General features: G+C 36.6%; 1 protein-coding gene across 2 annotated transcripts in view; it reads left to right on the top strand.

Moving 5' to 3' along the window:
- The window catches only part of DERA (deoxyribose-phosphate aldolase), a 125,563-nt gene that overhangs the window by 49,586 nt on the left and 49,197 nt on the right, over positions 1–26,780 (top strand). For both annotated transcript variants that reach the window (XM_020994369.2, XM_078155341.1), the window contains one exon: positions 20,410–20,538. In XM_020994369.2, coding sequence (XP_020850028.1) covers positions 20,410–20,538 — 129 coding nt within the window. The remainder of the gene's footprint in view (positions 1–20,409; positions 20,539–26,780) is intronic.

Here is a 26,780-nt window from a genome sequence, read left to right as displayed (position 1 = left end):
GAGACTAAGCAACAGCCGCCTGAATAATGACTGAGTAAAAGAACAAATCATAGAAACAATAACTGTGTAAAAGAGAATGATCTCAATGAGGTAATGTACAAAATTTTTGTGTTACAACTAAATCAGTCTTCAGAAGGTAAATTCTCTACAACAACATATATTGACAAAGTGTTTTTTTAAAAAGTGGGTTAAAGAAGGGGCAGCTAGGTGGCGCAGTGGATAGAGCACTGGCCCTGGATTCAGGAGGACTTGAGTTCAAATCCTGTCTCAGACACATAACACTTATTAGCTGTGTGACCCTGGGCAAGTCACTTAACCCCATTGCCTAGCCAAAAAAAAAAAAAAAGAAAAAAAGTGAGTTAAAGAACTGAGCCTACATTTAGAAAAGCATTAAGCACAAAATTTTCACAAAAGAGTAAAATTTTCAAACTAGGGGAGAAAAAGATAAAATGAAGAAAAAACCCTACAGAAATGATAACTCTAAAAGCTGTTTTATAAAAAGGACTAAAACAATTGATAAATCTTTAGCTAACCTGATTTTTTTTAATTATAAAAGCAAATTGCTGAATTTTAAAAAAGCATAATATTCACAGTGAACAGAGGGGAAGTAGAAACAGTGTCTACGAACTGCTGTAGTTATTTGGCAAATAAAACTGGCACAAAAGAAATGGATAATAATATATAGAGAGACATAAAATACCTAAACAAAACAAGAAATACTGGTCTTAAACAATTCCATCATAGAAAATGAAATTGGACAAACCATAAATAAGCTACCAAGGTAAGGCAAGGTAAGTTGGGGAGGAGGATTTCTGGTCTAGACAAATTTACAAATGAATTTCTATAAAATGTTTAAAATGACTCTTTGTCACATTCTGAATAATTGATAAAGAAATCACTCTATCCAACTCTTTAAATGAGACAGATGTGGTCCTGATACCTAAACCAGAGAAGAATAAAGCAGAGAATGAGAGCTTTAGATGAATTTCTCTAATGTACAAATGGTACAAAACTTTTACATAAAACCTAGTTAAAAGATTGTAAGTAGATATCAATATCTACTTGTCAATATCTATATCAGCAATGAAAGTGGTTCAATGTTAGAAAAACAGTATAATTAATCATAATAAAACATGTAATTATATGAATAGATACAAATGTTGTCAAAATATAGCAATTATTTATCCTGAAAAACATAAGAATGGAAAGGCCCTTTTTAATATGATTAAGAATATATCTTGAAAATCAAATATAACATTATTTGATAAGGAGAAATGCTAAAAACTTTCCCAAGAGCAAGGATGTCTCTTTTCCCCATTATTATTTGAAAAATTTCTAGGATTGCAATTTTAGCAATACAACAAGAGAAAAAATTTTAAAGACATACATTTTGGCAAACAGGAGATAAAATATTACTTAATCGTTAACTTAGAAAACCTCAGAGAGGCAGCAAAAAAAAAACTATTTGTGGTGATTAATTGCTTTGGTAAATGTAGAAGGACCAAAAAAAAAATCTACAATGTCAGTATTTCCATAAATAGTAATAATAAGCCCTGGGAGAAAGATGGAAAATGAAATCCTATTTCAAATAACTACAAAATGCATAAATATATCTTAGCTTTAACCTACCAAAGACTGAAAAAAATACAATTATAAGAGGCTTTTTATATAAAAATAAGTGAAGAAAAGTCTGGCCATGCCAATATATGGAAAATTACCAGATTACCAAAATTAATTTACACATTTAATCCCATTCCAATCAAATTACAAAAGTGATCTAGAGAAGGAAATGGCAAACTACTCCAGTATCTTTGCCAAGAAAACCCCAAATGGGTCACAAAGAGTTGGACACAACTAAAACAATTGAATAATAACAAGTAGTAGAGAAATGACATGATCAGGATAAGAGCAGTAGGACAAAGTCTTGGTTTCTCCACCTGTTGCTCCAGGCTGGTTGGAAGATATAGCCGGGTCCCACAACCAGAAGATGGCAATGGCCAGGGCTTTAGTTGACCCCACCTGCTTCTTTAGTGTTTATGAATACGGGCAGACTGAGTGGTGTTGAATTCATTCATTCATTTCATTCATTTATTTTTGGTGGGGCAGCTATGTGGCACAATGGTTAGAACACTAAGGCCTGGCATCAGGAAGACCTGAAGTTTAAATCTGGCCTCAGACATTTACTAGCTGTGTGACCCTGGGCAAGTCATTTAACCCTGTTTGCCTCAGTTTTCTCATCTGTAAAAGGAGGCAGAGAAGAAAATGATAAACTACTCCAGTATCTTTGTCAAAAAAAACCAAAACAAAACCGAAACAGGTTACAAAGAGTTGGCCATGACAGAAATGACTGAACAATAACACACTATAGAACTGGACACTATAATCACAAAATTCTTTTGGAGCAGTAAAAGTTCTAGAATATCAAGAGGAATAATACCACCACTACAAAAGAATAAAGGGAGTATAACATATCTGCATCTCAATTCTAAAGCAGTATCATTAAAACTTTTATAATAGTGAAAAAAAATAGAAAAGTAGATCTGTGGAAGAGACCACATAAACAAAAATCAGAAGCAAGTAAACTGTTCAGCCTGGTGTTTATTAATTCTAAGAACATAAATTCGACAAAAATTTCTGGGAAGGCTAGAAAGCAGCTTGGCAGAAAATAGGTTTAAACCAGCACTTACACCATGTGTCATGGTACCATAATAAGTTTGTAACAGACACATGAATTAAATATCAGATGGTCAAATAAAAAAAAAAGAGGGAAATGGCAGGAGGTACCTTTCACACCTGTAAGTAGGGGAGAATTTTTAATCAAATAAGAAATACTTGATCATAAGAGAACATAGGAGATTTTGGATTCATAAAATTAAAGGGCTTTGGAAAGAGAGTCTCATATATACTGTTGATATACTGTTGAAGCCATATATTAGTCCAGCTGTTTTGGAAACCACTTTGGAATTATATAAGAAAAGTCACTAAATTAGTTATATCTTTTGATCTAGAGTTTCTATATGAATAATATTTCCTTAAAAGGTCAAAGATAGGGGGAAAAAAGGGGCCCACGTAGAACAAATTGTTATTATCGGCACTTTTTTGTGATAGAAAAAAAGTTGGAAGCAGTTATCCATTGACTGGGGAGTGGCGGAGCAAATATTGAGAAAAGGGGATAATATACTATTAGAAACAAGAAATATGAGACATTCAGAGAAACAGTGGACTGACACATAGTAAACATAACCATGAAGACAATATAAACAGGAATTGTAACTTTTTAAAAAGGAATACTAAAAACAAAGTTGGACACAGAGGCCCTGGAGAAGAGATAAGGAAGTGCCTCTCCTCAAGATAGAGAAATAGGTGTCAGAATTGTGCATGTGCTGTCAGCTACAGGCAGTTACTGTTTTGCTGAATTGCTTTTCTTTCTTACAAAGGAACACCAATTTAGTGTTGATAGAGGTATATAGCTGGAGAGGAAAATAAAAGACAATAAAATTTTTTTTTCCTTTTTAAGAGATTATAGGTTCTAGCACCAGACCTGCCACTAACCTTAAGCACGTAACATCACCAAATAAATAAACAGATAAAGTAGACAGATTAAAATAAAACACCTCTGAATTTGGAGTCGGACGACTTCATGTCCTTGGTATGTTGTCCACTACTTACTTACTACCACTGTGACCTTACGGAATTCTCTTGACTTCTTAGTCTTAGTTTGCTCATTTGTAAAATGAGCAGATAAGACAAGGACCTTCAGTTTGCCTTCCAATGTTAAATCTATTATCCCATTTTAAAGGGATATATCTTTCAAGTGTGGACTGTTTTGCTAATTGAAATGGGTTAAAAACAAGTGTAGTTGTGAGAGAAACACTGAGAGAGCTAGCCATAGAAAGATCAAGGTAAATAAGGTTTTGCAGTTCTTTTTTTCCTATCACTTAATTTGTATGACTGCTGTAAGGACTAGGAAGTTAATATCTGGGAAATCTTAATTACTAGAACTGCTGGGTGACTAGGTGACAAATATATATTGCCTAGTTGAGGCTTGGCTGGCATAAATGAGGATTTTGGTTTAACACCATAAGATAGAAATGAGGTATCTCATTGAGGTGACCTTGCTTTCAACCAGTAGGATAGATTATGAGGAAGAGGGCTCAGGAGAGCTGAGAGAGTTCAGAGCTTAGAAGAGCAGATCACAGAGTAGCCAGTAGAAAAGTAGCCCTGTTCATCAGTGAATTGTTGTATAAATAATAGTCTATAGACAATGAAAGACACAAAGAAAATTAAAGCCCTTAGTTCAGAGGTGAGTTGCCCTGGGTACCGATGTTCACTAAAGGGTTTTTTATATTTGTACATTCCTGCTATGGTTCTGTAAGTTTGTGTCCATTTTTCCCCATGGGCACTATGTGTATGGGTGGGAGAGTTTTTGGTTGTCCTTCCATTTCAAAAAGGACCAGTAGCATCATGGGGTGATGTCTTCAGATGCACATGAATTGGATTTAAGTGAGGCAGTCACACAAAGTCATCATCTTCACTCTGTTTTCCAGAGTCATTGAAGTCCAGTGCAAGACAAAAGTCAGGATGACTGGCAATGGCCTGGGATGTAGTGGATGACCTTGGCATCTTCAATGTCTGACCACGCTCTAAGCACTCCACAGTGTCTGCTTCAGCTGCCTTCATGGCCATTGGAACAAATTTTTCTCATCCACCCGTTCCACCAGGGGAAATTTTCACATTTGGAATAGATATCCCCCTAACTCAACGATGGGCTTGAGGCCTATTGGTTTACCCTCAACCTGGTTTTGCCCATCTGCCAAGATGGTTTTACCAGGATGTGGCCTCTGTGCATGCTACAGCTTCTTGGAGGCACAGGTGAGAGGTGGATGACAGGTGGACACCAAAGGTGGATAAGAAGCCTTCAAAAGGGCTCTGTAAACCCTCACACCAGAGGTTGTAATCCCATATTTATGGGTGGAAAGTTACATTATTATTTTTGCTTTGTCTTCTGTTTAGTAAATAAATGCTTTGGATTAAGAGTTAATGGAGTTTGTCTTGGTTCAAGTCAACAAGCAAATCAAGGAACTCCTACATACCAGACACTGTGCTAAATACTGGGGATACAACAAAAGGTAAAAAGTCCCTGCTTTCAAGGAGCTCACAGTCTGATGGAAACAACTATGTGCAAACAAGTTATATCCAGGATAAACTAGAGATAATCTCAGAGGGAAGACATTAAGAAATATCATCAAAACCTTCTTGTAAAAGTGGGATTTTAGCAGAGATCTGAAGGAAGTCTGGGAAGCTAGGAGACAGTGATGAGAAGGGAGAGCATTCCAGGTATAGAAGACAGCCAGTGAAAATGCCCAGAGTCAGGAGATGGAGTATTTATGGTAGAAACAGCCAGGTGGTCAGCATCACCACATTGCAGAATGCACGGGGGAGGTGGGGAATAAGATGTAAGAAGACTGGAGAGATAGAAGAGGATCAAGTTGTGAAGGGCTTTGAAAGGAAAACATAGGATTTTGTATTTGATTCTGGAGGTGATAGGGGGGTCATTGGAGTTTATTGAATTGGGAGAGGGTGGGGAATGTAGCAAGGTCAGACCTGTACTGTCAGGCAGATTACTTTGATAGCTGAGTGGAGGATAGACTTGAATGAGGAGAAACTTGAAGTAGAGAGACCAGCCAGAAAGCTATTAAAGTAATCCAGGCATGAGTTAATGATGGTATGCACTAAGGTGGTGGCAATGTGAGAGGGGAGGAGGAGACATATGCATGAATTGTTACAATGGTAAAATCAATCATTGTTGTTGTTCAGTCATTTTTCAGTCATGTTCAACTTTCTGTTACCCCATTTGGGGTTTTCTTGGCAAAGATACTGGAATGGTTTGCCATTTCCTTCTCCAGATCATTTTACAGATGAGGAAACTGAGGCAAACAGTGTAAAATGACTTGCCCTAGGTCACACAGCTAGTAAGTGTCTGAGGCCAGATTTGAAATCAGGAAGACGATCTTCCTAGCACTCAATCCACTGCACTACCTAGCTGCTCAAAATTAGTAAGTCTTGGCAGCAGATTACATATGGTTGTTGAAAGAAAGGAATCGAGGATGATACATAGGTTTTGAGCCTAGTTAACTGGAAAGACAATGATAGCATCAACAATAATAGGAAAATTAGGAAGAGAGGAGGTTTTGGGGAGAAAGATAAGGAATTCAGTTTTGAACATGTTGAATTTAACATGTCTATAGAATATGCAGTTAAAGATGGAGGTCAGCAGAGAGGATAGGTCTGGACAAATAGATCTGAGAACAATCTATCTAGAGATGATAATTGAATCCATGGAATCTGATGAGATCACCAAGTGAAATGGCGTAGAAGTGAAAAGAGAAGAAAGCCTAAAACAGAGCCTTGGGGGACATCCTCAGTTAGCAGTGTAGCCTGGATGACGAGCTAGCAAAGGAGAAAGAGCAGGCTGGTAGGAGAACCAGAAGCGGGAGACAGCAGTATGAAAACCAAGAGAGGAGAGGATCACAAGGAGAAGTTGATGAGTAGAAGCATCAAAAAGTGCAGAGAGATCAAGAAGGATGAGGGCTAAGAAATGGCCATTAGATTTGGCAAATTAAGAGATCTTTGGAAAATGTGGAGAAAGTAGTTTCATTGATTTCTTCAGTGGGAAGTACATGGTATGGGGTTAGGAGCTATAGTGTACACTTAATTGTAGGAGTGTAATTCCCCTACCAGGCAAATTCCTACCACTTTGAGGGAGTAAGTAAGTTAGTTTTGGGAGCTTTCTTTGGGACACCATGCTAACCAACCTGCTAAAGTTCAAATGCAGGTTGGGGTATGCAAGCTAACTTAGAGGACTGAGATGGGAATGGGTACCATGCATACCCATGCTGTTTTCATAGGCATTCCTAGGAAGTATCATTTGGAGTTTTGTGCAGGATTTAAGGGCAGGAGTTTGTGAACAGTCCTCTCTCCCTTAAGCTGTATGGATTCTCAACAAAAATGTTGGGGAATTTTAAAGGAAGAGAAGAGAGAGGAAAATACCTACTATGTGCCAGATACTATACTAAGTGTTTTACACATATCTCTTGATCTTTACAACTTAATGAGATAAGTGCTATTATTATTATTATTATTGTTCCTATTTTATAGTTGAGGAAACAGGCAGACAGAGATTAAGTGACTTTGGGGAAACAGCTAGGAAGTGAATGAAGTTGGATTTGAACTCAGGTCGTCCTGTCTCTAACACTGAACACCTAACTTGAGGCCTTCTAGAAATCTCATTTGATAGATAAGGAAACTTGAGATCCAAAGAAATTAAATTGCTTACTCTACAGAGCTATTTAGTAGTAAAAGCAGGAGTAGAACCCTTGTCTCTTGACATCCAGTCTACAACTCTGGCCACACCATATTGCTTCCTGCTGAAATAAACAGCAAAAGAGTACTAATTTGCATTCTTGGAAACAGCTTTGGAACATCAAAAAATGATTTTTCCCCTGTTGTAGCCACTGTATAATCTATATTTACTTTTTTTTTAGACCACTTGGTAGAATTCTGTGAAATGCTGCTGCTGATGTTTACAGGAAGAAGGGTAGAAAATCATGAATCAGACAGGTGCTGAGAATAACAGAAAAAGAAAGTGAAATCAACAAATGAACAGTCAGCAAAACATGAAATACGATGCTTTTCTGGAGCCAGTGATTGAGCAGGTTGTCAAAATTGTAGGTGGAAAAAATTGGGAACTGTTTGTATCACTAAGATGGAAGTCATAGAATCTTAGGGAAGTTTAGAGTCTTAGAGTTGAGAGAGACTGATTGTGTCTAAACCCTGCCTGTAGCAAATATTTCTTTGAAAAATTCTTTCTCTAGTGATGAAGAACTCACTACCTACTGAAACATTGCATTCCACTTTTGAATAACTAATTCCTTATGCTGAGGAAAGATCTGCCTTCCTATACCTCGCACCTGTTGATCCTAATGTTTCCTTCCTTGGTCAAGAAAAGATAGCAATAATTACTATCATCACTCCAAATTTGAGTGCAGATGCTTTTTGGAGTTTGTGCTATAGAGTAACAATTTTGAAATAGAAAAGACTTTCCATGAATTTATTATCATTGGAAGTAAGACACTAGACCAGCAGGAGATGTTAGGGGCTGAAAAGAAAAGGCATTGGAATTAAAAGGTATAACATAGTCAGCATAGTATTAGTTTTTCCTCTTGAAACCACTCACAAACCTATCAAGTTGCTGCCTTATATGAAATTTTTGTGCATTCTAGGTGAAGTGGTATTTTGCATGTATGAATCCACAGTTTTTCCCAGCAGTCTTTCACTGTTTCTTAGCATAAAACTTTATTCATTCTAGGAAAGTACTATCTGTCCAGCTGTTTCTTTCACTATAATTAAGAGAGAAATTCTTTGTTTCATTCTTATTAATTTGTCTAGATGTTTTAAGGATGTGGAATTATTAATACCATGCCTACATTTTGGTAAATGCATTTCCCTTTTTCTTTTTCATGCTCCTAAAAGTCATAGTTCGAATTTGACTGTTAAAATATACATATATTTTATTCACCCTTGAGATTTGTTTGCTGCTGCAACAGATTATAATAGGTCATTGTGGAATTGGTGCTAAAGTAGCCTGTCATTTTAGTAATAGGCTATTGTTGTTACAGCTCAATTTTAAAGGGATTACAAAGGTTTCACCTTTGACCTGAGTTTATTATGCAGACTAAATGAGAAGGTGTTGACAGATAAGAAACAAATACAAATTCTCTTCCTGCTTAACCACTTAACTTGAAAGAATCATTTCAATACATTGTTTGGATCTAGTCAGAATATCTTAGTAAAATCATATTTTTAGAAGGAACCTGACCAGGAATTTCACTGGGGTAGGGAGCTGCCAGTGGATAGACTCCTTTATAATAAGATCAGCAACTGCTCAGAAGCTTATAGTCTTGAAGAGTTGCCTGAGGACACTGAGAGGTTAAACATCTTGCCCCAGTCCCATAGCCAGTAGGTGTCAAGAGACAGGGCTTGAGTCCAAGTCTTCCTTGCTTCAAGACTAAGTCTCTCTCCAGCTTGCCATGTTGTCTCTCATGAAATCATACAATAGATAAATCCACTGAAGCACATTGTAAACTAACGTATATTTTAGGTGAACGTTTCACATTTCTATATCTACTGAATTCTACTGCTTGATTATTATATAGGAACTTGAGTTAAAGGATTATAAAGGCCAGAATTAAAAAAAAAAGGTGAGAAGATACATTCCACATAAGTTGGAAATAAACACTAGAAAGTTGAAAACCCAATCATTAACTTATTAATGCATGGCACGACAATTTAGAACTCAAAAGCACCTGAGATCATTATCTTACTTTACCAGTGGAGAAACTGAGGTCAAGAGCAATTAAATGACCTGCCCAAAGTCACATAGCTTGGTAGTTGAAGAGTTAGTCTAGATTTACTTTTGGGATATAATTACCCTAATTATTAGATGAGAATCCTCCAGGAGGTTAAGTGTCTTATGAGATATTTAAGGTACAGATGTGCAGGTTTATCATTGATGCCATTCTTTAGAGTTGCAAGTCTGCCTGTGCAACAATAGAGGTGGATATTGCTTGAATTCTCTCTCTTTTGATTACAATTTTGAGTCCAGACAATGCGAAAATCTTTCTCCCCTATGATTATTATTTGATATCAACTAGTCAGCCAGACTAGCCAGAAATAATTATTTACTATAGTGATACTACAGTAACCATAAGCCTCTCCTACAAGTACAGATAATGGTGGGTTCAAGATTGGAGAGCAGAAGTGACAAAGTGGTAACTTGACCCTCAGAAATTCTTATGCTGGAGATCTCAAGGTGTTTCCCTTAGACATTGTGGTCTTTTTCTACTGGGCTCTTTGTAGAGCCTTGAATCTGCTTTCTTCGTTGTTTACCCTGTCCTTAGCTCTCAAGGTATCACTTCTGTTAGCTGTTCTGGGGACACATCCAGGGTACTGATGGTAACATAGGAAGTCTGAAATTCTTCAGACTTTAAAGCTCAGAAGGTCTCCCTCTAACCAAAGCATGGAGAAAAGGCTAAGGCCAAAGTTCTCACTTCCCCCACCTCCTCCAAGCAGGGCCTTCTTCGGGCTTTGGTGGGAATGCCTTTTTCTGCCTCACCACTTACCATCAAATTTCTCAGTTGAGAAATTGGCTTAATATTTTCTAGATGACCCATAGGGCATGACCAGATTTCCTCGGCCATTCTGAATATATTTCTTGTGCAGTGTCACTAAAGTTTCTACGTTATTTTTCAAGGACTTTTCAAACCTAGTCTAACATCTTTGATTGATTGAGATGTGTTCTCCTCTAGTTGAGTATCTGAGTAGAGTATCATATCACTTATTTTAAGTGGGGTATAATAATTGATGAGCCTAGTCTATAATCTAGTCAATAAGTCAATGACATGATATGAACAAATCATTTTCAAAAGAAGTTATCAACAATGAGCCTACTTTTCCAAGCTTATCACTCCCCTTCACACACTCTGTGTTCCTGGCAAACTGGCCTACTTGCTTTTCCTTGCTGATATATTTTCAGTTCTAGAGATAACATTCTACCTTCTTTTTCTGTGATTTGCACAGGCTATCCCACATGCTGTTCTCATGATCCTTACTCACCTCTGCCTCTTAAGAATCCTAACTTCCTTAAAAACTCAGCTATATGTGTATCCTTTCCTGATCCCCCCAGTGCCCCCCTCTCTGCCCTGACAAGATTACTTTGTATCCTCTCTATATTCTGCATTTGCTTTTGTTCCCTTTCCCTCCACCCCAGTATAATATAAGTGCCTAAGGAGACTTGTTTTTTGTCTTTCATATACCCAACGCCTGACACATAGCAGACATTTAAATGTGCATTGATTGATGATGAAAAATTGCTCCAAATCACAAATAATCATAAATTAAAAATGCAAATTAAAGCAATTCTGAGGATTCATTTTATATCTATTAAATTACCAAAGGTGATCAAAGAGAGAAATAAATTAATATTGGAGGAACTGTGGGAAGACAGGCATACTAACAGAATGCTTGTGGAGCTGTGAATTGGTTTAACCGTTCTGGAGAATAATTTGGAATTACGTGAGGAAAAATTGCAAGTTATTCATACCCATTGTTCTAGTGATCCCACAAGTGGGCATATAATTCTAGGGGGTCAAAGACAGGTCCACATATAGAAAAACGCTTGTAGTAGCCCTTTTCATGGTGGCAAAAGAGACAAAAATGAAAAACCAAGCGAATCTATTAACAACATATATATCTATTGATTGAGGAATGACTGAATAAATTTTGGTATATAACCACAATTATATTACATATCTTGGTTGTCTTCTCATCATCTGCCCTTATGCCATACTCTTTGGACCAAAGACCATACCTCAGATGTCTTAACCTTTTTAGCTCCAGCTAATTCTGAGGCCTATACTGCCTTGCCTTTTTTACTCTATCTAGGCCAGCCATAGCATGTTTCAGACTCTATACCCTAGCCATCTTGAATCTACTATGCAGGTACTCTTCCCTTTCTCCCCAATCTCTAACTCTGGAATTATAATCAAACCAGTGCTACCACTGATGTTATAAAGGCTATGTAAATTTACTTCCTTAAGGCTCCATTCACAATCCCTATGACTTTCTAGACTGAAAGACTTCTCCCTAACACCACTCTCCTATGTATGTTCTCTCTCCTAAATGTGATATAAGCTCCTTCTGGGTAGATCAAGTGATTAATAAATGCTCTTAAATTCATTTATAGACATAATATAATAAAATCTTATTGTGCTGTAAGAAATGCTAAGCATGAGGAATTTAGAGAAATTCAGGGAAGACTTGTATGAAGTAATACAAACTGAAGTAAGCAGAGCCAGGAGAATATATGCAATCTGCATATCGTAAATGTATGGTGCAAATGAAAAGAACACTAAAAGGGATTCAAATTCTAACTAATTATGATGGTCAGTCTAGGTTCTGAAGAAGAATTGATGAAATACCTCTTTCCTTTTGGTAGAGAAGAGAGATAAAGGACTACAGGTATAAAATATGGTGTACACTATGAGATGAGGTTGACATGTTGATTGTTTTTTTTTGTTTTTGTTTTTTGTTCTACAGGAGGGCTTAATGAGGGTAGTGAGGCAATCCAGAAATCCAGTCCAATCCAATAAACAAATGACTGTGATATAAATACAAAAATATCAACCAAACTTATTTTTTAAAAATTCTTATTTTGAAAACTTCATATTATTTGACTATGTGACCTTACGGTCAGTCCTCAGCATTCACATGTTTAACTCTGGTGATTTTAAGCGTTCATGTTATTTTGTTAGTAACCTCATTTTCACTTTCACGTTGGCAACTACACACATTTGCAGCTCTGTGTAGTGGAGAAAAAAATAAGAGGTGTGATGTGTGATGCATGCAGGTTTGTGAAGTGGTTGTAATCCTGCTGTGTGCTTTACTGGTCTTGTTCACCATACTGTTGTAAAGAGCTCCCTGTGCATTCAAAGTGTCTCAGGGAATTCTGAGAGCAGTGACTTAAGTCCTAGTAACCTCTCCTTTGGTTTTCAGAGGGCAGCAAAGGTGGGGAGGTTTAAAACAGTGTAGTATACGATTGCCTGAAATAATTTTTTTTTAATTGAGGTGTTAGCACAGAAAGTCACAGAATTCTAGGGAATTAACAGTGAGAAAAAATGTTTTGCATGTTACCAATTTTATTTTGTGTACTACATTTTATGGGCTACTTCATGGTTACTGTGTTAGGAAAAGTACATATTATCAGAATTAGTATTTTATTATAAATAATTACATGCAGAAAAGTGTATTTTCAGCAATCTCTAGTGAAAGATTGTAATTTTTGGTCATCATGGGAACTTAACCCCCAACTTCCTATAGGTTTAATATGTCAACATTCATGTTTCTGAATTTGTGTCATTTATTTTCTAGACTGTTTTTATTTATGTCAATTTTCTATCTTGGACACAAGCTTTTATCAGAAATATTTTATGCAAACATTGCCCACTAAACAGTATTTTTTCTTATTTTAGGTGCATTGATTTTGTTTGTGCAAAAGCCTTAAATTTTTATGCAATCAAAATTTTTCATCTTTTATAATTACCTCTATCTTCTTCTGGGTAAGAAATTTCCATGTAGTCCTATTTATGAAAGGTATCTTCTGTTTGCTTCATTTTTAAAAAATGATGTAACTGACCTTTTAGATTGAAGTTGCAAATCCATTTGGTGATTATTGTGATATTGATATATAGCAGAAGATACTGGTCAAAACCTACTTTCTGCCAAATTTTCCCATTGATTATTGTTGAATAGGGAGTCTTTCCTGCAGTAGTTTATGTTCTTGGGTGTATTGAACCTTAGACTTCCATGTTTGATTGTGTCTAAATCTTTCTTATGTCATTTGTAACAAATCTACTTTTTCTGTTTTTTTCCCATTCTCTAGACAATAAAAAAAATTTATTCTGCTTCATACTATGGTTCAAGATCTAGATCCTTTTTGTTTCTACTCTCCCCCCCCCCATTATTTACCTTGAGATTCTAATGTTCCTAATGAATTGTTTTATTTATTATTTTGTCTAATTTGTTTAATGGTGACAGGAACTGGACTTGTTATTTCATTTCCTCTACCTTCTCTGAAATTTATATTCTTAGTATGTTACCTAGAGGAGCACCTAGAGTTTAATGACTTGTGCAGGGTCACACAGCCAGGACTGTGTTAGCAGCAGGACCTGAGCTAAGGTCTCCGAAGCCAGTTTTCTATTCACTATCTGTCAACTGCTTGAATACGGTCATTATGTCTCTCCTTTGTTTTCTCAAATGAGATAATACTTATAGTGTGTTAAGGACAGTGCCTGGTACCTGTTAAGTGGTTAATAATTATTTGTACCCTCCTTTTCTCCAAGCTAAACAGCCTCAGTTTCTTCACCTGGTGTTAATATGGCATGATCACAAGGCCCTTCATCATCCTATTTGCTCTTGTTCAAATGCTCTCCACCTTGTCAGTTTTCTTCCTAAAATGTGGCATCCAGAACTGAACATGTTACTCTTGTAGTTTGATCATAAGACCAGAGCAGTACAGTTCTCTTCCTAATTCTGGACACTGTGCTGCTTACAGACAGAAGTCTAAGGAATCATTCAGTCATTCAATTTGCATTATGTGCCAGGCACTTAAAGAAAAAAGCAAAAAACAGTCCCTGAACCACAAGGAGCTTAGCTTTTTTTTTTTAATTAGCCTTATCACATTGTTGATTAATATTGAGCTTAAAATCACCTGAAACTCCTTAGTGCCTTCTAAAAGAAATGGCTATCTTGCCATGTCTCCTCTATTTTGTACCCATGAAGCTGATTATTTTGAACCCAAGTGTAAGACTTTATAATGATCTCTATTAAATTTTAGCTTGAGAGGTACCATGATTTTAGGGATAGATGGTTAGCTTTGGGTCATAAATATCCAGTTCATCTCCTACTTTGGACATTTAAAAACTGTGACAATTCACTAGAATCCATTTGACCACTCAGTGCCTCAGACAACTTGCCTAAGGATTTTTAACTTATTGGTTTCTAATCTGCTTGGGTGAAGGGAGTTCCCAACCTTGGAATCCCCTACAACAATGAAATCACAAATCATGAACCACACACATGAAAAAAAATCACAATTGATTCAACCCAATATTCTAGCCAGTTGAAGACCTTTTTGAGTGTTAACCATGCCCTCCAATGTTAGTTGACCCTTTCAAGGTTTCCTGGTGTTTTAACTCTCTGAGTTTTCAGTCCTTTATTATTAACCATAGCATTGTTAGTTGACTTGATGGATGATAACTATTTTTTGGGGGGGGTACAGTTTTAATCCCCTTCTAAGTATAAATGGTTGCTCTATACTTTTATATTGTGTTTTGCCATACATACAATTATCTTGAGTGTTATTTTCAGACCATTCTAGCACACTGTTGAACATCTTTCTGGTACTCAAAAAGTAAACAATTGTTCTTAAACAATTGTTTCTGAAGTTCTTTTGAATAGTATGAAATAGAAAAGTAAATTCATTCTGTGATTTGCATCAGAAACCTAGTCTTTAAACTCTTAGAAGCTTACTTAATTTACTCCTTTCTCCCTTTCTGCCACCTCCCACCCGCTAATCCCCCTTGAAAGTTTTTTCTAATATAGTTTTCCAGGACTATCAGTAGTATTGTTCTTTGTTTACATATCTAAAAAATTTTGAAGAAACCCTAAGGTTAGAGGGTGAGCATATTTCAAATGAAGCTTTCTTTTATTTTGGGAGGGAGCTAGAAGGAAAGACAAGGCTATTTTAAATGGAAGAAAAGAAAAAAGAACAGAGAAGCAAGCCTTGACTTTCCCTTTCCCCTGGCATGGGGAGATAATGTTATAGAAGATATAAACCTCTTTCAAATCCATATGGGTGGCAGTTAATTCTGATGTACAGTATTCTCTCCTATCTTGTGCCCTGACTGTTATATATTCCCTCACCAGACAGTTTTGAAGATGACCAACTTCTCTACCACCTGTTAGTGAACACTGATTGGATACCTTGTGTTAAAATAAAGAAACAGCCAAAATACTCAATTACACTGGTTCTTCCTTGCCTAGGCACCCAGGGCTAGTGGTAAAAGTTTATGGTTATTCTAATTGAACTCTCAAGGATGGGGTGGGATGGGGCAGGCAGGAGATACCTATTCGATAAATTTCATAATTAAAATGTTTAAGCACCAATAATATAATGTACCTTAGACTGCCAGCACACCCATTTTCATAGGGTCATAGATTTAGACCTTATTGAAAAATAAAGTTTGGATAACTTTCTTTCCTTCTTTCGCTCTTCCCTCCCTCCTCCTCCCTCCCTCCCTCCTCCCCTCCCTCTCTTCCTTCCTTCCTTCATTCCTTCCTTCCTTCCTTCCTTCAACTCCTTGACATTATTCCTACCTCACATGTCTACCTCTCTCCTTCCTTTCCCTTTCCTTCTTCCTTTCTTCTCTTCAGCTCTTCCCTTTCTCCCACCTACCCTTCCTTTCTTCCTTCCCTCTCTTCCTTCTCTCCTCTCCTTTCCTCCCATTTTCCTTTCTTAAAACCTTTATTAGCAGAATTAAGTCTTCAGCAAATGGCAAGGGGAGGTGACAGGCATTTATTGAGCACCTACTATGTGGCAGGCAGGGGTAGCTAATGGGTAGCTAGCAGAGTGGATAGGGTGCTGGGCCTGGAATCAGGGAGACTCATCTTCCTGATTTAAAATCTGTCCTCAGACACTTTCTAGTTATGTGACCCTGGGCAAAACATTTAACCCTGCTTGCCTTAGCTTTCTCATTTGGAAAATGAGCTGGAGAAGGAAATGTCAAACCACATCAGTATCCTTGCCAAGAAAACCCAAATGAGGTCACGAAGAGTTGGATATGACTGAAAAATGACTGAACAACAACAAATGTGCCAGCCACTGTGCTAAACAAGTTACAAGTTATAAATGACTCATTTATTCCTCACAACAATCCTATAAGGTAGGAATAGTTATTTCTGTTTTATAATTGAGGAAACTGAGGCAGATAGTGGTTAAGTGACTTGTCCAAGGTCACATTGCTAATCAGTGTCTGAAGCTTGACTTGAACTCACGTCTTCCTGATTCCACAGCCTACCACTCTGCTGTGTCACCTCTCCTGCACCATCTAGTCCCCACAATGGCTGGGCTTTCCAAACAAACACATACTATTAATGAAATTTTCCACATCAAGAATCCCAAGCCACCCACAAAGGGAAACAGCCTACCTCACCAGTACATGAGCTGCAGGTCACCAGCGAGCTCTCCTGATTGTGTCTTTAATTAGCACAGAACCAGCCATACATCCTCTGATTGAGCTAGCTCGTATCTGTGTAGCACTTTGAGGCCTGCAGATTGCATTAGGCATCTGTTCACTTGATCCCCACAGCAGCCGTATGAGGCAGGTGCATGAGGAAATGCGTCCAAAGAACTCTAGGGACTGCTCATGATCACCCATCAAGCATTTGAGGCAAGATTTCTACTCAAGTCTTCATGACTAGTCCTTTTTTCATTACAAACCTTCCCCCTAATAGTGCAACCTCTCAATTAGAATCCAAACAAGGATGCAGGGGACAGTAGTTTAAAATGTCCTTTATTCCTGGAGCAACCAACTGACCAAAGCACTGCATGAAAACAGAAAGACAGGAGCAGTCTCTTCAACAATAAATTCCTTTGTGTCTGAACCTGAATGGGCAGCTCCTAAACTTGGGAGGGTAGTAACACTCACTTCTTATCGGGGCAATGACATGGTGAGGGGTTTGGACTTGGTACAGAAGTATGAGCATCACCCACCATACCGACAGTTCTTTACAAGCCCAGCTTATCTTTTTCCAATGTCTTCTCTACTGATTTTTTTTTTGCCAGTTTTTATTCAAGTTCACTGAGAATTGGGATGATATTTTTTGCTTCTACTTTTTTTGCAAGGAACTGTTTGATCCTAAAAGTCTTATGGGAAGAGGTCACTGCTGTAATTCACTACATTCAGTGACTTTCCTAAGGTCAAACAGGTAGTAATTGGTCAAACAGGATCTGACTCCAAATCTCACTCTTTCCACTATAGTATAGGAACTGACAAAGGATATGTATGTGTGTGTGTGTGTGTATGTGTGTAGACACACACGCATATACACACTCAAGACATCTATCGCAAGATGCATCATCTACATCCTAGACGCTTCTCAAATTTTTTTTTACATCACTCTTGCTTAATTTTACATTAGGTACATATCCTAAATTATTTATAACCCTTGTGTTGGAATTTCATTTTCATTTGTCAGTCATCGTCAGCAGCCTTCTAATTTATCTTGTTACTGGCAAGATTTTCTTTTCAGGTTGGCAACAAGAGGTGCTTGTGAGAATTTTCTGCAGTAAATTTGAACATCTTGCATTCATTGAAGTTTTATCATATCTATTGTGTATGTCAGAGTGGGTTCCAGTGAATGAACTATGTAGGATTTTGCCAATCATGAAAAATCACCTTTGAATTAATTCCTAAAATCATACTCTTAGATAAGTAAAAGAACCTTATCAGTTTTTTTCCTCCCAGCCCCTTCATTTTACAGATGAAGAAATAAAGAAGAGAGAGTTTAAGACTTTTTTTTCAGAAGTCATATAACTTAATTAGCCACAGGTCTTGGACTAGGCCCTAGGTCTCCTGACTTTTGTTGTGGTCCTTTTCCTTTTAGCATGTTTTCCCTATTCTGTTCTCTTCCGGAAGATAGATAAATATCATAAAAATGTCCATATACTTAAATTTGCCCAAATTTTTTTATGGTCTCTGTAACAACCAAAACACTTTTTCTGTTTTACCCTATTTTTTTTTAATTTCCAGAAGAAACCTAGGTCTCTTACTATTGTGGGATGCTACTTTTAAAAACATGTGATTGTAGAAATAAATATTATTCTGTGAGAGTTATATGTGCACACATGTGTACATTTTTGGGATAGAGGCAACCTAATTTAGCAATAAGGTTTTACTCAGTATCTTGGAAACCTGAGTTCTGATATCTGTTCTACTACTGCCCAGTGATGAGACCTTGGCCAAGTCATTCACCTTCTGTGTTTCAGTTTTCTCATCTATAAAATAGAAATGATAGCTTATTATGATGTTGAAATAGTGTACATAAGGCACTTGGGGTTTTTGAAGAATGGCGCTTTGAAATTTCAAGAGATTACTCATTCTATTGAGCAATTACTTCTCATGAAGAATTTTTTAGGAATGGGAATCTCTTGAACTTATTACTTCATTTGTAATTTCCTCTACATATACAGTTCAGTAGCAATTATAATAAATCTACATCCTGCTTCTCTCCTTTCCCACTAATGTAGAAGAAAATAGGCCATTAGTTTTTCCATCATTTTGCTCATTTATATTGGAAGAAAGTTACAGTTGAAAATGTTAATGGATATTATGATTTGAGATTGACTAGGTTACATTTCATCCATTTAATCTCTGATTGGGATATATTATCCATCTAGTTGCCAAGATACCCATCATTATAATGTCTAAGAAGCACGCTGAAACACTTGGTGACTGATAATGCTTCTGTAGTCAACTGTTAGTCAATAAACACTTACTGAATTTCCATGGGGTGGTATATTGGAAATATACTATATGTGTTTTTAAGTTGCTGCTCTTTGGGAAATGGCTATTCTCAAGAATCAAAGAAAAAATATTTTTAGTGTTTTATGTTAATGATATTTAGTAAGAGGAGTCTGAGGTCAAACATTTTTAAGCTTGTGATATGCAATATATATGGAAATATGGTAACCTTTTGCTCTGGATATTGCCTTTATGGTTTTCTAAAGAGGCTTTGTTTCAGAAGTTCCTTGAAGTCAAGGGCCATTTTGTCTCACTTCATCACTGTTCATCACAGCACCTAATACAGTGCTGAGCATAGTTGGAACCTGACAAATGATTGTTGACTTACTAATTTAGTATCTGAGTTAGTCCGAACTGTGTAGTTAAAGGAAGAAATTATATCTTTCTAAATTATGAACCTACAGTTCCACTCTACAACTTAAAGAAAAAAAGTCTACTGAAAAGAAAAAAAAATCAGAAAATCATTTCTAGAATTCATAGCTAAAATGTTAGCCTTTCCAAAAGATATTCAGAGTGAGTATTGCCCAGATGAGAAGTTACTGATTGTTTAATTATTTAGTTAAGTGCTGTGTGCCCATTTGAGCACAGGGTGGTGGTGTTTTTTGTTTTTTGGATTGTGATTTAAAAAAATCCAAGTTGCAGATAGCTTTTAATTGAGCCATGAAATGCATTCATAGTTGTGTACTGTTATGTTTGACTATCTCAGTAACTTTAAAAAAAAAAGCCTACAGCATGAGACAATGCTACTCAGTACAGGCAGTGGTGGGGCTCACTAGAAGACTCTTTGGCCACAATTATCACCAATCCAGCTGGAGAATTCTGTTCTCCTTCAGAACTGAAGTGGAGTGATCATTGGCTATCAGGGTTTCTGCCTGTGCCATATATGGCTTATGAAGTACCTTGGCCAGCTGAGCTCTTGAAGCCTTTCCAGAGGATCTTTTAAGAATGTTTTTTTTTGGATTCAATGTTTTATGTCAACATGTTACTTTTTCTTTTTACTTTTCTTGAAAGCTGAAAAAAAATGACTCCTATATTTTGGGACCCAAAGTAGATTTTTTTTTGCATATAATAGGTATTATTAATTTTGGACAATTAAAATGCTAAATAAGTTTTATTTAAATTTTAAATAAGCTCTACTATCTCTAAACTGCTGACAATCCATGTTGTCAATTGCCTGAGTTTTATCTGCCATAATTTTTTCCCTCCACAGCTTTGTATGATGAGATCCGGCAGTTTCGCAAGGCCTGTGGAGATGCACACCTCAAAACCATTCTGGCAACAGGAGAACTTGGTTCCCTTACTAATGTCTACAAAGCCAGTATGATAGCTATGATGGCAGGTAAGCAATTGTACTTAAATGCTTTTGGTTATTAAAGCAATAAGGGAGAATGTTTGTGATAGCCTTCATGATATCCTATCAGAATCCTCTGAAAGTGCTAATAATTTGAAATGGATTTTGTTTTCTACTTTTGTAGAAATGTGCAATGATCAAAAACTGACTTTACATGTACTGTCCTTGTTGACTGTTGACTTCTTTGCTGTGCTATTCATGTACAGTAGATGGCGCGCTTGTTCATCAATTGTGTTGCATGCTATTCATTGATTTTGCTTTTCGTCAACTTAAGCGGGAACTTTTGTCTCTTCCTTATTCTTTTTTCCCTCCTAAATTTTGCACTTTGACTATTGCCAAAAGATTTGAACTCTTTGAGATGGCTCATGCTTTTTGTTTTAAGTGATCCTAAAAAGTTTATGACAGTATCTTATTTACCTATTCAAATGTGTTGACAATAGTACTTTCTATTCCAAACCAGGAGAGTATAATCCCTGGCCAAATGACTAAATTTGACCCTTGGTTCAGTTTCATCTGGACTTTAGGGTAAAATCATCTAGTCTCATGTTCTGGCTGTCTAGAGAATAACTTTTGTGGGACTGGGGATGTGGAAGTTAGTATGTGGAACTACTATGTCTATATTGTTCAGAGCAGAAATTCTGAAAATCTCTGAAAGGAAACACTAGAGGAGTTGGGGAATGGTTCTTAGAACATCTGCCCTCCCTACCTCCTAGGCTTGTGAGGACCAAATGAGAAAATATATATGAAACTAACTTTGAAGCTCTAAACTCAATACATATATTGTAAGGCCCAGTGATTAACACATAATAGATGCTTAATAAATGCTTGTTGAATGACTAATTGATTAAAATATTAAGACAGCAAGCATGGTGTAGTGAATAGAGTTGGGCTTAAAGCTAGGAAGATCTAGACTCAAAAAGGCCCTAATACTCCGTTGTTTGGCATTTAAAGCTTTTTGTAACCTGGCCCTGTTCTTCCTTTCCAGTCTTCATTACACTCCTTCCCAAGTACTCTATGATCCAATTTCACTGTCTCATTTGCAGTTTCTCCCATACAATATTTCCTCTCCCATGACTATGTCTTTGTATTGGCTGGAATGCTCTGTGTCCTCACTTCTGCCAGTTTTCCTGTCCTTCTTCAAGACTCAGTTCAAATCTTACCTTCTGCAGGAGGCCTTTCCTCAGTCTGTCCACCTTCTAATAAACTTCCCCTCCCCCTCCTGTATTAACTTTCATCTGCTCTTTATATATCTTATTTGTACCTGGTCATTTGCATGTTGTCTTCTCCCTTCCTCCTATGTTAGAATGTGTGCTTCTTGAGGGTTGGGACTGTTTTCATCTGTCTTTATATATGCTTTATATACTTAACAAATGTATATTTGTTATATATGCTGGAATATGTATATTCCTGGAATATGGTAAGTGCTTAATAAATGCATGTTAACTGACATATAGTGGCTGTGTCATCCTGGGCAAATAACTTAACCTCCTCAGTGAGGAATCATTGAGGTGGATTTTGTTTATTGCTGTGTAGGCACACCCCATATCCCACTCATGCGGTGAGAACATGCCAATCATAATATCCTAGATTCATAGATTTAGAGCAGAAGGAACCTTAGAAACTATTGAGTCTAAACCTCATTATTTTACGGATGAGGAAACTTTAAGGGACCTCCCCAAAGTCACATGGCTAGTGTTGGATATCTTATCCAGACATAGTTCCTCTAATTATCATTCTTTTAGAATTGTGGTGTCCAAAGTGGTGGGCCTGCTACCCCCAGGAAACCATAACATAACCTCATAGGGTCCATGATCAGCCAATCAAAAGGTAGAAAGATGGATCACAGCCCAAACATCCTTGTCTCCAATACAACCTTCTTTACCTATTAAAAGAAAGTACTTTCCCATTTCCCCACCTCTTGCTGGGCTTATAAGACTATACAAGCTCTTAATCTCTCCCCAGATGCACATTACCATTAGGAAAATCTCTTCTTCCTCTGCCTCCACACACCCATTTCCCTGGTGTATTTAAACCTCCTTATCACCTCTGGTGTGTACACACACACACACAAACTCATATATACACATATATATTCAGAAGTAAATATAATATAAAAACAAAAGGCACAACTAAATTAAAAGAAAAAAAACAAAGTACTTTCACAATTTATAGTCTTAGTTGCAGTGGATATATACAAAAGAAATACGTAGTGCTGGGAGGAATCAGAAAAGGCTTCATATAGGAGGTAGCATTTGCTCTGAACCTTGAAAACAGTTAGTGAAAGAAAGAACTGGATGGAATTGATTATAATGCATAACCCTGTGAGAGGAAGAAATAAAGGAAGGAAGAAAGGAAGAAATGAAGGAAGGAAGGAAGAAAGAAAGAAATCAGGTTAATCTGTCATAGTTGCCAAATATCTAAGGCCATGTGAAAATGATCACTGGTTCCTTTTCCTGAGGTCCACTAACCATTACTTCAAAAATGTTCTGAATTTTTATTAGGAATCAGTCAAACTTACCAGCCTCTAATTTACATACTTTATTCTCCTCCTTTAAAAAAATTAGGCATTGGCTTTTCAGTCATGTCATACCTCTTCTAATCTTTGTAATCTTCCAAACATCCCTGATAGTGACTTAGGATATATGTAGTTCATTTGAGCCAAGTAGCTTTCTGGCTGCTTACAGTAGGTTTTCTTTGGTCTAGAAGCTCTAGATTTTGACTCCAGTGTTCCTGGGAGTTTTCATTTTGTAGTTTCTTTCAGGAGATGGTGGGCAGTTCTATTTCATTTTGTCATTCATCTGGTTCTAATAGATCTGGATAGTTTTTATTCATGATTTCTTGAAATACAATAGCTGGGCTCTTTTTTCTAGTAATACCTTTATGTAGATTACTGATTCTTAAATTATTTCTCCTTGACCAGGTCAGTTGTTTTTGAAATGAGGTACCTTCCATTTTCTCTCTCTCCCTCTTTTTTTTTTTTCAGTCTTTTGACTTTGTTTTAATATTTCCTTTCTAAGGCTTTCTGCAAGAACTCATTCATTTATAAGATTGCTTTTACCTCTTTAAAAACATCTTCATTTCTCCTAGGTGTTCAGGTTGATTCTGTGACACTATTATGTTTTTCTTTGAGACTTTTTTTTATGAGGCATTTGGGGTTGTGTCTTGCCCAGGGTCACACAGCTAGTAACTGTTAAGTGTCTGAGGTCAGATTTGAACTCAGGTCCTCCTGACTCCAGGCCCGGTGCTCTATCACACTGCACCACCTGGATGCCCCTGAGACTTTTCTTGTAGATGATTTGTAGTTATTCTTTTCTTCTGGGTTTATGTCTTGGAGGTTTCTGTCTCCATAATAGGTCTTTTTGTTAGGAATGGTTTTTGTTTACCCATTTTTCCAGTCTTAATTCCTTAATTGTGACTTTTTCTTAGGAGCAAATTCTGTACACTTCTGGAAAGAGTGTTGAGGGTTTGTATGGTCCTAATCTCTATTATGTGGGGTCCTGCTGTTGTGTTTTCCAGCTTTTGAATTCTGTGTTCTTCAAGCACGGGTGGCTCAGGGTGGCAAGCTGCAAACTTTTACCAGGCCCCTCACTGGTCTGATCTAGGTAATGGTCTGATCTCTGCTCTCTTGGTCTGAGCTTTGCAGTCCCAGGTATCTGGTTTGAGTTTGGGCAACACAACTGTAGGTTTGTCACTGTGTGGAGCTTCGCCAGAAAGTTATTTGAGTCAGCCTTTATTAGCTAGCTGAAAGGCTTTAAAGGTTTAATGACAGGGTTATAAGTTCAGTCCTCAACTTCCAGGCAGCACATCTCACCCTGGTCACTCACCAGTGGACTGAATCCTTTATCCTGCTTGAGCGACTGAGTAACAGAGATACAGGCTCATCCGTCATCTTTTCTGAGAGCTGAATTTGTCATCTGGCTTCAGAGGCAAAGAGACAGCTGCAAGCCTAGGTGACTTGAACTCACTTGAGATCAGCTTATGTACTCACTTAACTATCATTTTATTTTAGGTATTAACCTCCTATAGCTAAATTTCTTTTACCCTTAGCAGGCTAAAATGATTCTCCTTTGGAAGAGAAAATAGAACCAATATAAGAGTTGAGTAATTTTATTTTCTTTCTATCAAAAATTTTCACTGTCTTATCTACTCTGAGCTCTAGTGCTATCCCATCCTTTCCCTAGTAAAGCTAAAGTCCAAAACAAAAACCATATTTGTTATTATCCTTAGCTTTCTTTGGCAGCTTCAATTCATTCTGAAGGTTTAGTACTCCTGCAATTATTCTCATAGAAACATGCCACACTTTTGTATTAATCTTCTGTTAACTTGCCCTTACTTCTTTGTTCTCTGAATTAAAAAAAAAACCTGTTAGTTGTTGAGTTATCTGTGAATCCATATCACTCCCTTTAGGAAGCTTCTATTTCCCCCCTTATCAGAATTGCCTCTAAGAAATATCTTCAGAATTTATTCTTGAAGACTCCTCCTGAGCTAAATGTCCTACCTATCCTTCCTCTGAAATCTGCTTTCTCAAAGTCTAGGGGGCATGTCATAGTATTCTCCCCTATTACTACTTCAAAAATAGGGTTATCACTTTCTACCATTTCCCCCATAGCAACCTTGTGTAGAGCCTGGAGATCTTTTTAAGGGGATGCCTTAAGAGTTTTCATAATATGTTTTTAGTTAATTGACTAAATGCTTTTGAGAAGAAACAGCTGGGTTTTTTTTTTCAGTTTGAAAAGGAAATTTTAGAATTAAAACTTTTTTTTTTTGTAATTTGGGGGGTGGGGTTTAGAAAAAGTTTTCACTTTGTCTGGATTATATGGGTGATGTCCCAATTTGCTTTGCTTAAAATGACTGTTGTAGCCTATACTTAAAAAAAAATTATCACCAACTGGGACATTGAATATAAGTTTCCTAAGTTAGAATGCTGCTAAATTGGGCAGGGAAAACAGAGGAGACACTGAATAGTCAATGAAATTTGGAAGGGCTTATATCATCCATGTCACATAGCCTTTTTAATAGAATTCTAGCTGCTACCATACTGATTTTATGTTAATATTCTAGTGAATAATTAAAACATTCCTGTTTATTTTTTAATAAAAAGAAAAAAAAACATACAAATTGTCTCTGGGTTTGTAATGTTACTTACCATTGCTACCAAACAGATAGGTGGGGCATCTAAGTAAGGTTTTAAGCAAGAATAAGTTATATGCATAATTAAAAAGCAAATTTCCTTTGACTTTTACTTTATTTTTTATCTTTCAGTATTCAAAATTCTAAGTTTTAGAAAAGAAATTAAAGCTCTTCAAATTCTTCATGTCATTTTTTTTTTCCAGAGACATTCTTTTAATGAAGGGACAATATATTGAGGAGTGATTAGTGATTTTTTTTTAAATTGCTGAAAAAATTCTTTAAAGCAAATTTCTCAAATGTGTTAATATTTCTGACTATAAGCACACATCTGGGGAGAGTAGAGGGTTCTTTTCATCATTCACTTTTTAATTCAGTCTCCCATGAGTGGAGCATTAGCCTTACTTTAATTGAACAGTATTTTCTTCTTAACAGTACAATTTTTTTCTTCTGTTTGTATCCCCAGTAACCAGCACAGTATCTGACACACAGTAGGGACTTAATAAATGGTTATTGATTGATTATTTCTTATTTCTTATAACTCTTATTTTTTTCTCTTCCCTTTGTTAAGTGGGCCTTTGGATCATGGTGTAAGGAGAAAACATTTTTTTTTTCTCTCAAAGACCACTGACCCACAGAAAAGAGACAGAGATAGACATTTTCAGAGAGAAAAAACACACAGACATGTACACACATCCTCACAGAGACTTTTGTGCAGCAATTTTGATTCTTTTATTTTCCCTAATAATTGCCTAGACCCCCCAAAAGCTCCTTATTTCATCCTTAGCTTCCTTCACCAGCCTCAGATCATTCTGAACATGAGACTTCTGAAACTGTTCTTAATATGTCATGCCATGTATTTGACATGAATATATATTTGTGTGTATATAGAAAGAGATGTGTGTATATACATATACATATATGTAGATATATTTTAAACTAAATTAAATTTAAATTTAAACTAAAATTTTAACTAAATTTAAACTGAATTGGTGATTTCTCTGTGTTTGCATTGGTGGGCAGACAACTTTTTCTTCTTCATTAGAATTGTTTCATTTTGTGTCTTTAGAAATTCATTCTTGAGAATTTTCCTTCCCTTCTAA

The sequence above is a fragment of the Phascolarctos cinereus genome, unplaced genomic scaffold, assembly GCF_003287225.1.
Source record: "Phascolarctos cinereus isolate Bilbo 61053 unplaced genomic scaffold, phaCin_HiC Scaffold_1;HRSCAF=81, whole genome shotgun sequence".
In the NCBI taxonomy this organism is placed as follows: domain Eukaryota; kingdom Metazoa; phylum Chordata; class Mammalia; order Diprotodontia; family Phascolarctidae; genus Phascolarctos; species Phascolarctos cinereus.
The sequence above is the reverse complement of the archived record's forward strand: the minus strand, read 5'-3'. Positions and strand labels throughout refer to the sequence as shown.